The sequence below is a fragment of the Lissotriton helveticus genome, chromosome 4_1 (genome assembly GCF_964261635.1).
Source record: "Lissotriton helveticus chromosome 4_1, aLisHel1.1, whole genome shotgun sequence".
Lineage (NCBI taxonomy): Eukaryota > Metazoa > Chordata > Amphibia > Caudata > Salamandridae > Lissotriton > Lissotriton helveticus.
In genome coordinates this window covers 1729463168-1729475955 of record NC_136063.1, presented here as the reverse complement: position 1 = coordinate 1729475955, position 12788 = coordinate 1729463168, and the positions used below count along the sequence as shown (strand labels likewise).

Below are 12788 nucleotides of genomic sequence, written 5' to 3'. Positions count from 1 at the left end.
CACTGCTCAGGGCCCACAACCTTTTGTGGTCTTTCCCTTATAATGCGTTGAGCCTCCTCAGTCTTCCAACAGCCTGCATCAGTGTTGGGTATCTGCTCTCAACTGCTGCAGCAGTCAGTAAGTGTTCTTCACAGCATACTTGGCACAACAATGATGGGTGATGGACCTGATTTCAAACTGCCCCCCAACCTCCTGGCACATGAGGGCACTGACTTTGACTTAGACCCGGGTGATGGCCTTACCTTCATGGTGGCACCTTTCCTGACACATGGGTCTTACGTGAGCATGAACTTGGGCACTAGCCTTAGCTTTGCAGTGATCCCCTTCTTGCACATCGGGGTCGCCGCCATCATGTCACACACAGACACCAACCCGAGCTTTACAGTGGCCCACTCCCGGCACACAGTGGTACCAATCTCAGTTCTCACAAGGGCAGAACCCCTAATTCCCACATGAGTGGGGGAAATGCCTGCACTCTTGCAATGGCACTAACTGGACTCAGCGTCTCACAATTTGCTTACCGGGATCCACTCTGGAGGACCCCTGCTGGGCCTTGTTCCCTCCAGGATCTCTCCTTCTGCCCACATAATCCTCTGGTTGTGGCAGGCAGGCTGACAACTGGTGCTCCAGGCTCAGGGCAAGTGGTTGTGAATTCCTGGGTGATGGCCCATCACTCAGCAGGAAGACTAGCTGACCTTGATCCCTAGTCTTGGTTCCAGCAACAGGAAGTCTCAGTGCATTTTTCTTCACAGTTTAATCCAGCTGTAGAACAGTTCTGCTGAACAACTTGTGGGACTCATGCTCCTACTTTTATAGTCCAAATCCAGACATGGATGCGATTTAGTGGCTGGTCTTTTGATATTCCTGTTGTGTTTCAAGTCCTTTCTGCTCTGTCAAAGGGACAGTCTACCACCACAGAAGTGACTCCAGTTTTGGATGACCCAACACAGGCCAAGGGAGTGACTGAGGATAACACCTGACTGCCAACCTTCATGGATATATATGCCTCATTAAGGTTCAAAGGCCTAAGCCTTCCCCATTTTCATGATTCGTTGGTCTTACAGTGCCAATCTTACCAGATCCAGACGGATATGACCTAAGGCCCCACTGACCAGTAACTCTTCTTAGAATCAAGGAAACTCTTGATGTTTACCAAGGATGCTCTGCTTCCCATCCCTGAGGGTGTGTGTTCCCACCCACCCTTCAGGGATATGAGCAATCCATATATCCTGTCTGGGCTTTGCAATCCTTACCTCTACTTGCCCTCCAGGTCTCATGTCTGTAAAATGGACGTGTACAGATACACATGCATGCCAGCATGCACACGTAAGTACTGAGATATACACAATCACCATGTCAGAACTTTACATGAGTGAGCCCTAAAGACATAATATATCACCACGCACATGCCACTTAACCCCTGGTGAGGCAGTAGCCCCCTACCACTTTGGGGTTAACGCTTGGCACACCCCTCCCGGGCTAATGAGACACATTTCAATGAGACAGGGCTAAGTCATGGTGCACACACATGATCCTCTTTCCTTTCCTTTATGATCACAATCTGTTAACAGGGTTCCAGATTTCCATGCAGCTGGGGCACTCAAAGCAGGGGTGCACATCCATCATCATGCAGGGGCTTTTTCCGTCTCAACAGGTGTTCCTTCTAGATCATATTACCCTGAACCAACTCCTAAACTAGAGAGGTTTGCTCATTGGATCAGTAAAACCGACAATAAAGTCCATCTGTGTTCCCATGACTCAATCCGGCTGTGTATACAGATTTTACAAGGCACAGCAAATATGCAATTTTTACTCACCGAGTAGTAGTCGCAGGAGGACCCCCACTGCCAACCACGTACAAACACTGGAAAATTCAACAAATTTGACACTTAGAAACTTTTTTTGCAAAAACGTTGGTTAGTTGTATTGCCGTTGGTAAGAATTACTTTGAGTGGCCAACTCGGGCAGGGAGGGGGGACCAGTATGGTCATCAGAAACAGAGAACTCAGGGTTAGAAACTGTCTTCAGTCAGTTCCAGGTATTTTATCCCCTTGCAATAGGTTCCTTTGGAAGTTGTCCTGATGCAAGGGACACATGGTGCTAAAGATGCTCAAGGATTCTGTGGATGCTATGCAGTCAGTGGGGGTCCTCCTGCGACTACTACTCGGTTCACTGATGGGGTGAGGTGGCTCCAACCACACGGTTGACATCCTTTGAAGTCCTCTCGATCCTGGTAGAAATCCAGTTGCCACTGGGCTACCAGTCACCCAGTATTGCTGTCGCAGTCTAATCCTTCCCTGGGTGATAACTTGTCTTCTGGGCATCCATGCCGCATTTTAATGGCTCCCCCATGTCCAACAGACTTGGGTGCAACTTTGAGTGCCCAGTCCTCCTCGCTAGTGCTGCACAGCTGCGGTTGGAAGCAATGTGAAGATCTTGGCTGCCAACCTGCCCCAGCAGGCTTTTTAAGCTGTTGTGACCCTGTGATGCAAACAGGAGGTCAACCAACTAACCCTTGGAGTCTCTTGCTTCAGCTGGGCTCAGTAGACAACGTTTCCTCAAACAGGACACAGTAGACACTGACCTTTCCCCTTTGTTAGCCACCAGGTTGAGCAGGTGCAGTCCATGTTGGTGCACCCTCTCTTCATCAGTCCTTGGTGCAGCAGGGCAGCCCTTCTTTGGTCCTTCTTCAGTCCAGTCAAGAACTGATTCTGGGTGCCAGGGGAATGCTATTTATGCTCAAAAAATGCCCTTGGGTTAGAATGTGGTTGGTGGCCAACGGGCTACCCGGTTCTCTCCCTCCTGATGAACACTTCCTCTTCAGTGTGGCATCTGGCTATCCCAGGATGCACCACTCTACTCCCTTTCAACATGACGGAGCCCCTCTCTCAGCATCCAGAGTTCCGTAACCCAATCCGGAAGTGTGGCTACCAAGGGGGCTACACACTCCTGGAAAACTGGTTTGGCAACTGATTTCCTCTCTCATGTCTGAGTGGTAGCCTGCCTACCTAAACAATAGGGTAACCCCTCTCCCAAGTGTTTCCCATTGGCTTTGCAAAGGTGGCTTCCCCTTCGAAGCTCGCCTTTTAGGCCAACACCTGTGTGGCATCTTGTCAAAGAGAGGTATCGCCTCTCTCCTTAGCAGGCTGCTATTGCCTTCTTTCCTGGGAGTTGTTTGAGTCTCACTAGGAGGGCAGAAAGCTGTCTCGGAGGCAAACCCCATGTGAAACCGGTAAGGGCACAGGAGACTAAAGGCAACAAAATGGCAACTTTGTAAAATTTGAACACTAAACCCAGCTATATTATTTCAGACTTGAGCAGCAAGTTGGGTTCGATGTACAAGTTGTTTGATACCTTGGATATCAAGTTTGGTCGGACCGTTCAAGAATTAGCACTACTGTGGGATCAGTGGTATTCCCTAATGGTGTGACCCAGTCATTCCACAGTAAAAGCAACAGTTTGTCATTTGCCCTGCCAGAACATATAAAGTACATGTTCTGCCAGTGAAATATGCTGCACCTTGCCTGAGGGCTTGGTAGAAGGCCAAACATAAGGGTGACATAGTCACATTGCAAGGGGAAGCATGGCTTTGTAATTGCTTAAAACTACAAAGTCGGGCTAGCACTTTAAAATTGCTCTTCCAATCTGCAGTGGCGGACTGGGAGACACATTTGACCTGCGTCACATAAAGGGTGGTAAAACCAGTGCTGTACTCCTTGGGGTGACCTTCTAATTTACTTGCCCAGAGTACCATATACTATGGACTTATAGGTAAGTAAGCGTTTGCCAATTGGGTATAAGCCAATTCAACATAACTGTTTGATGGTCAGGGCACTGGCACAGAGGTTAGCAAGCCTCAGTGCACTCTCAAAGTCGGAAAACCAACAGTATCATTCCAAAGACTTGGGGGGTGACCATACAAAAGTGGGATTTCCTTCCACTTTCCCTTAATAGCAATTAGCCACTTCAATGGCTTATGATAGGGTAGGGGTTAAAATTACTATTCCCACTCCAAAGAGTGCAACAGTAGGGAAAGCGTTGGATAGCGTAGAGGTAAAAATTACTATTCCCACTCCAAAGAGTGCAACAGTAGGGAAAGCGTTGGATAGCGTAGGGGTAAAAATTACTATTCCCACTCCAGTGAATGCAACAGTAGGGAAAGCGTTGGATAGCATAGGGGTAAAAATGACTATTCCCACTCCAAAGAGTGCAACAGTAGAGAAAGCGTTGGATAGCGTAGAGGTAAAAATGACTATTCCCACTCCAGTGGGTGCAACAGTAGGGAAAGCGTTGGATAGCGTAGGGGTAAAAATTACTATTCCCACTGCAGTGAGTGCAACAGTAGGGAAAGCGTTGGATAGCGTAGAGGTAAAAATTACTATTCCCACTCCAGTGGGTGCAACAGTAGGGAAAGCGTTGGATAGCATAGGGGTAAAAATTACTATTCCCACTCCAGTGAGTGCAACAGTAGGGAAAGCGTTGGATAGGGTAGGGGTTAAAATTACTATTCCCACTCCAAAGAGTACAACAGTAGGGAAAGCATTGGATAGCGTAGGGGTTAAAATTACTATTCCCACTCCAAAGAGTGCAACAGTAGGGAAAGCGTTGGATAGCGTAGGGGTAAAAATTACTATTCGCACTCCAGAGAGTGCAACAGTAGGGAAAGTAAATACTTCTTATATTATTTAAAAATATATAAATTAATATCTATAAAAAATTAATTACAAGTAATTACCAATTTAATATAATATAATAATTAATCAATTAAAATGAAAAATTACAAATAATTTTTACTATCAGTTACCTATTCAAATTAATTACAAATTAACAATTAATTAATTAACAATTAAAAATTAATTAACAATTAATTCAAATTAAATACAAATAAATAAATTGAATTATTTAATTAATTATGAATAAATTACTTCACACCCTATTTCCCTATAAACTCACAACCCGCTACAGAAAATAATTTTGTAAAGTTAACATAATTAGCAATTAATCAATTAAATAAAATTCATTGGCAAATAAAATGTAATTGATTACCCATAAAAAATTAATTAACAATTAATTCTAAAAAAATACCAATAAATATTTTTACATATTTCATTAATTATAAATAAATTACTTCCCACCCAATTCCCCTATAAACCGCCAACCCGCCACAGAAAATAAATTAGTAAAATTAACATATTTAGCAATTAATCAATTAATTAAAATTAATTGCCAATTAAAATTGAATTAAGTACCAAATATAAATTAATTAACAATTAATTAAAAATGAATACCAATATATAAATTTACATATTTAATTAATTATAATTAAATTACTTCCCACCCTATTCCCCTATAAACCCACAACCCGCTACAGAATTAAATTACGCAAAAAATAAAAAAACAAAATTCATTAATTATAATTAATTATAACATAAATACACACTTTCCACACATATTATAACATAACAAACACTATAAAAAATTCGATATTAATAAAAATTGGATAATTTTAATAAACTATATTATATACTTCGATATTTTAACTTTCTATATTTTTAACATTTGATATTACATTACTTACCTTCAAAACGATATTTTTGATGTCTATATTCTGTCCATTCGATATTTTGTCCAGCCTATATTTTGGACTCGATAATATGTCCATTCGATATTTTGTAGTCAATATTATGTCTGTTTACCCCTTTCTCTATGTAGTGGATCCTACTAATAAAGACCACCAGACACTCTCTGGCTTTGTCATCCAGTTGAGCTGTACACAATTCCAAATACCTTATCAGAGGCATCTTTCAGGACAATAAGAGGCTGACTGTAGTCAGGTGCTCTCAGTACTGGTGGATTGTGCAATGTATTTCTCTTTTTCAGCTCTGCAAATGTCCTTTGACACTCCTCATTCCACAATAATTTTCTGGACTGTTTCTTGAAGGCCAATGCAGCCAATGAGACATCTATACTTAGTTAGCCACAATGTTCCTGCATTACCCTGTGAGTCCTACAAAGGCCCTTATACCAGACTGGGTAGTAGGCACCTCCCACTTCATCACAGATTGTATCTTGGCATTTAATGAGTGAATCAGCCTGTTAGCCGTCTCACGCCCCAGGTAGACTACATAGGCTGCCCAACCTGACAGTCGGTTGCCATGATGGTACATTTCGGCACCTGTATCATAGTCAACATCTGTCCTAGGGGCCACAGGTTGTCCTGCCATGAACTGCTAAACAAAGAAATGTCATCCAGGTAGGCCACACGGAACTCCTCAGGCCCTGCAAGAACTTGGTTCACCAGGGGCTGAAAAGTGGGAAGAACATGCTTCAACCCAAAGGACATTACCTTGAAGTTATATAACCCCTCTGGTGCAGTTTTGTTTTAGGCTTTTGGTTCTAAGGCAAACTGCCACTCTCTACTGATCAAATCAAAGATGCTCAAGTACTTTTCAGTACCTAACCAACCAATGACCTCCTCCACTCTTGGGATTGAATGGGCATCAATCTCGATTAGCTCATTTAGGTCTTGGTAGTCCACACAGAACCACAATTCAATAGACCCCTGCTTTGGTAGCAGTACCACAGGACTAGACCAAGGACAATGGGATCTCTCAACGACCCCCAGGTCCAACAGTTTGGCAACTTCCACCTCAATGCATCCTTGAACCCGGTCAGATTTTCTGTACCTTCTACAATTCACTGGCAGACTGTCACCTATCTCTATGTTTGGTACAAAGACTGATGTCAGCCCTGAAGTCAGCAAGAGGAGGCTAAACATCATCTCAGGGCCGTTTCTGTACTTTCTCTGCTGCCCAGGCGTTAACTCAGGGACAAACTAACCCCCTTCCACAGAGTCATCCATCATATCCTCATGCAGCAGGGCAGGAAGAGACTCAATATTTTGCTCAACATTCTCTGCCATTTAGCCATGACATTCACTGTATATTTTGTCCGTAAACTTAAGGCTTCAACCGGTTCACGAGGAACACCTTCCTTGGTTCCTTTATGGCCCGTGTGCCCACTAAGTAGTTAACCTTAGAAATCTTCTGAACCACCTTGTACGGGCCACCTCATTTGTCCCCCAAAGCCCTGGGACAAATAAGTTTCAGCACCAACATCTCCTGATCTTCTTGCTACCCAACCAGTATGGCTTTCTGATCATATTAGTCCTCCATAAGTGCTTGGCCTGCCTGAAGGCTTTCCTTTGCCTGACTCACATATTGTGCGTTTAGCTCCCTGAGGCCTATCATAGAGTCAAACAGATCCTTTTGTGGAAAATATGTGGTTTCTTTCCACCCTTCACTCACTAAAGTGAGTGAACCCTGCACCAGGTGCCCACGCAGAAATTCAAAGGGACTAAACCAAACTCCTTTCTGTGGAATTTCTTTGTAGGCGTTCAAAAGACATGACAGGAGAAGATTCCACTTGCTCCTCAGGTTCTCTGGTACATTTTTCATCATGCTCTGAGCGTCTTGTTGAACTGCTCCACCAAACCATTAGTTTGAGAGTGGTACACTGTGGAGGAGTGTTAGGTCACACTGAAATGAATACTATGACCCTTTCTGTAAACTTGCTTTGGCACACTGTGGCAGAGCAGGGGACTAGATTGGGGAGGGCAGGGCAAAGGCATTTGCTGGATCAGTCAAGCAGGGCAGCAAACAAGTGGAAGGACTCTTGAGCCAGCATGTCACTTGAACTTTAGGACTTTCACCCCCAGACGCTGGCCTGTCTGCAGATAGTAATCATGCAACACTCATCAAGAGGAAGTAAACCCTCCTTACCAATGCGTTTTACAGTGAAATTCAGGCTGTATTTATAACAGGCTAAATTTTCAGTATGCACTAACACTGTCTCACAACCACCAGGTTTTGATAAGGAGAAACAAGCCAAAAATGTTAGTCCTGGGCCTGATATCCCCTAGTTATGAATCCAGCCAAATCGTTATGAAGGCTTAACAGGTGGAAGAGGGTTAAAAAAAGGGAGCTATTGCAATATTGGGCTTTTTAGTCAGATGAAAATCATTCTGAAAAAATCTATACTAAGACAAACTTGCAAACATTGCTATTGTGCAAAGGACCATAACATAAACCTACTGATTGCACTTAGATCACTATAGGTCATCCATGAACCATTAGGATTAGTTAAAAATCTATAGTCTGCATAGGGTAGTACAACTTAGTCTAGGAACTCTAAAAACAGGATGTATGAGCAGCAGCAGCCCTTGCAGGTAAGAGTAGAGGAGCCGGGTTGCGGGGAGGGTGGGGGGATTCGACAGATGTCCACGAGGGAAAACTAAATAAATATTTGTTTTCCCTTGTCGTTGTCTGTTGAAACCCCCCCACCCTGCCCCACTGCTTCACCACTTTTACCTGCATGGACCGCTGCTGCACCTGAACCGATGTTTGTAAGTTAAAACATCTTACTGGGTGACAAAGGGGACTTTTTAATGCAAAGCTCACTGCGATGCAAAGTATCGATTTGCTTCTTCTGGGCTAGGATGAAAACTGCCCTTGAAAACGCCTGCCCACCACCTTTTTCGTCAAATGGGGAGCGCTGTCTTTAAACTGTCCTTGTTGTTTTTATGAAGACCAACTCTTAAGAATAACACCCTTTCTTAACCGTGTCATTAGAATGCAGCACAACAGAGTAACTTGTCGCCTACATGCCGGTATTCCGTGGAGAACCAGATCTCTAACCCAGAGCGTCACTTTCATATTTTAGGACAATGTGTCACACAAGAAGACATTTCCTAAAGACCTCTTTACCCCCCTCCCCTCCCCACAAGCCGGCCACACTGCTCTTACCTGTGCAGACCACTGCTGTGTGTAAAGAATGCCTGTTCGGGCTTTGGATACAACAGAGTAACAATACATTCCGTCTAGGACCCTCTCTACGAGTGGCCAGGTAATTAGTGTTATGTTTATCACACCTTAAAAAAACGGAGGCTGCTGAGTCAGATTTTTTGGGGCATGATAATTACCATCTATTTACCAGTTTTGGGGGAATAACATGTAGATTTTAAAGCTTACTGCATCAAAATATGCAGGTCGTGGCAAATACCTGACATTCTTCCCCTTATAAATATCGACAGGTTTGACCTATTTATATTTATAAAAAATATATTAATTGGATATATTGTAATTAACTGTGCCACTAGCAATGAGGGCCGAAGACTTCAGAAGAAGTTTGAAAGACTTTGCTATTTGGCGAGGAGTTTGTACTGCTATGAAAGTCATTTTCTAGCACCGGTGCTTAATTTGCAAAAGTATAAGTGCCAGAGCCCAACGTTTATTTCATAAGCCCACCACCAGTGGTGCTGAATGTCGGGGTTGCTAAATAGGAAGGCTGTCTACTCTTTTATAGCCCTTCTTGCCTCTATTATCCACTTCCCGTTTTCATCCCTTCTTTCTCACTTTGACACAGTTCTCATTTTTTTCTCTTCCTCTTTCTTTTGTCTTTTGTGGTTTTCTTTTTTTATGGTGGGTCACTCTGGGTCAAAGTCAGATTAGGAAAAATATGCGAGGCCCCCAACAATGAGTGTTGGTGGGTGTCAACTGGAGCATCCGGCTTAAATTAAGCATTGTCTAGCACCCTTTTAAAACGGTCAAGCAGCGAAACCTGTAATACCGAAGGACACTGGACATGCTCAAAATGGTGCAGTTCACCAAAAGCACTGCAAGAATGTCATTTGTGCAACCCATACTTTACATTTATATGGTTGGTCTAGAAAATTGATTAAATATAGTCATTTTTTGTTTTTTTCAATAATACATGTTAGTGAACGCATGCAAAGAACACCTGGTATAATGTGCGTCTTTTCTATTAATTCGTAGTTCCAGATGACCTTCCACCTGTTTATTGCTGCCTTTTTTGGTGCTGCAGCCACTCTAATTGCTCTGGTAAGTAAATGTAATGGTATTTTTCCATACTGCATTATGTATACAGTGTGTGTTAAAACGATGATTTCCTGATAAGAAATGTCAGCAGTGCATGTGTTTGTGGGGGGAAGGGAGGTATAAAGCACTATTTTCCGGATCTTGTCTACTGGACAGCGCATGCCCCCTCTGATACGAGACACATTGAGGGCTTACCAAGAACATAGAAAGGCTTGGAGTCTGCCCATTGCTTACCACCAGTTGGCTTTCTAGTCACTTCTTATTTGTGCCCAAGCTTACCAAACTTGTCTTGGTCCCTTCCATAGTGCCTGGCCTCTTTGCGATCTCCTTTGACTGGCTCGCTTCTATGCTTCCACTGCTTGCTATTCAAGCACTACTTTTTTCTTCTTTTGGATTGAGCACTCTGTGGGAGTGCATGTGTTTTCCAGCTATCTCCCTCATGACCTTCTCTCCCTCTGCACTTTGTGTCGCTCTCTGTCGCCCATGTGATTCCCCCGCCCCTCCATATTGCACTCACCCTCATGTACATCCCCCATTACTTTCTCATGTGTGTGCTTCTCCCACACCCACTCAGCGCTGCTTTCTTTCACCCATTCTCTCTTCCCAGTCTTCCACTTTACTCTCTGTTTTGTCTGCTTCCCCCGCCTGCACCCTCAGTGTTGCTTCCTCCACCCATGTCCCCAATTTGCTTTGCCCCCCCCCCACTTGCCCCTGTGACGCTTCCTTCCCCCGGCCCTCTTCTTGTGTATGCCACTGTAGCTTCTGCCCCGCCTCCTGTGTTGCTTCACCTCCATTCGTTTTACGAAAAAATTATTTCACACAGGGCCGGACTGGCCATAGTGGGCCCCGGGCATTTTCCCAGTGGGCCCCCAGTGTGGGGACCAGTTTTGAGTCTCAGAGGGCCGTTTTTGTTACCGGGAGTCATCAATATTGGCCCGCTGTAACAAAATCGTCTGAAACCGGCCCTCGCAAACAGCACGGCTGCAACCCCCCTCCCTCCGGGGGTGGGGGAGGCGGCTGAGCTGTTTGCCAGGGCCGGTTTCGGTTCTCAGTCCCGCCCAACTTTCACACTGTTTTATTCTTTTTACTTGTTGTGCTAACTTGGATCAGTAACTACAAAGAAAAAAAAATGGCGTATCCTTTTTTAAGCGCATGCATGCATCAACAAAATAACACCGCCAGCAGTGTCAAAGGCTTTTTAAAAACTCCTTTAGCCATGCTGCACAGTCTCCAAATTAATTTTGTTTTTGCATGGGACTAATGAAGAAACACATATTTAGACAAGTCTGCTGTGCTCCTTTTGCATGGCAGTTGTGCCCTCACTGCATCATTATCCTTGAACTGGTTCAGCAATTGCTCTGGGTGAAAAAGACTGCCGCTCAAGAGCAGTCTCTAGATTTGGTTGGCCGTCGATGTGAGTGGAGGTGGTGACTAACGACCAACAAATGAGGTTCTAAATTGTGAAGTCCAAACGGTAAATGTTACAACTGTTTATCCTCCCTTTTACGGATACTGAGCATTTCTAAAGGGAATAAACATATAGCTCCCACGTGCAACATTATTTTAATACACTACATACAAATTAATATTTATTTCAACTCATAACTCTCATAAATACAAAGAGAAAGGATGAAAGTTAGGAGTAAATGACCATACTTTTTCTACCGTTTTTGAGAAAAATAATTGAACAAATGTGAACACATTGTTAAATGCACCATTTCATAGTAAAATTCCATTGCCTCAGAAATATTATTAGTGCAACTTTCATCCTCACCATTATGTTTTAAAAATAAATTATGTTTTATAGTTATCCAAATAGCAAAAGTAATTTCATCGACAGTAAACTATCTTATCTTACTTGAACAAACATTTTACTTTTTTTAGATAAATGTGGTTGCAATTCATATTTCCTTCATAGCTACCCCACTCCTTTAGAAACTTGCAAACTTGAACAACATTTCTCTACAGACCACAGATTGCAAAGTACAAAAAACGACATAGTCACCTGAGCTTCACAGCCTGTCTTAACCAGACCCCCCAGGATATAGCGGCATGGATTGGCAAATTTAGCGGCACAAAAATGAAAATTTAGCGGCACAAAAATGGAAATTTAGCGGCATTTAGCGGCATTTTATTTTGGGTTTTTTGCAACACCAAACACAGATATCTTACTGTTTGAGTTATTTGACAACATGGAGCTATGTACATTTTGTTTATTTACAATTCAGCCCATTTGTTTTTTGTTAAAAGGCATGTTAATCTTGGCCATGTACGTTCAGTTCTTCTGAGCACTCCAAATCTAGACCAGTATTGTGCTGCTGGTTATAATGACTTGGCTTGGCAGTTCGGTAAAAGATAGGGAGGGAGGAGCCCACAGATTAAACACAGCACGTGCCTCTAGCTAAGACCTAAAAAGTGAGACACTTACAAATGTTTAGTATTGAGAAGCGTGCCACCCCACTTGAGTTCCGAAGAGCTCAGTGGACACCGCTAAAAATACCAACAGTACAAATTTACAAAGGAGACACTAGTTCAAGCATCAAATAACTTTCCTTCTGCTTTCTCACATTAAAAAACTCTGCCATATCAAAAAGGCACCAGGGATATTAGATTTCCGCAATTTTTCCTAAAGGTCGTTCTTCTCTGCTAAAATGTGGGCTTGTATACTACCTCACCTCCTTTGGGCAACAGAATAGGCTAACAGCCAGGGTGAGAGCACTGCCTTCCAAGTGAAAACGTGTCACACACCAAATAGAACATCATCTGTGCATTTACTGAAAACAGGAGTGCAGTAAGAATTAAAAGAACCATCAAAAGTTCTTTTTAAATAGCCCTAGCCTTTAACCATATAGCGGGTTAATGGTGCATGCATTCACCTTTTTCCTCCACATG

The 12788-nt window shown here is 43.2% G+C and overlaps 1 protein-coding gene across 1 annotated transcript in view; it reads left to right on the top strand.

Moving 5' to 3' along the window:
- PLP1 (proteolipid protein 1) overlaps positions 1 to 12788 on the top strand; it is an 86339-nt gene that overhangs the window by 57740 nt on the left and 15811 nt on the right. Inside the window, exon 6 of the mRNA XM_078688397.1 lies at positions 9834 to 9899. Within this exon, the coding sequence (XP_078544523.1) occupies positions 9834 to 9899 (66 nt within the window). The remainder of the gene's footprint in view (positions 1 to 9833; positions 9900 to 12788) is intronic.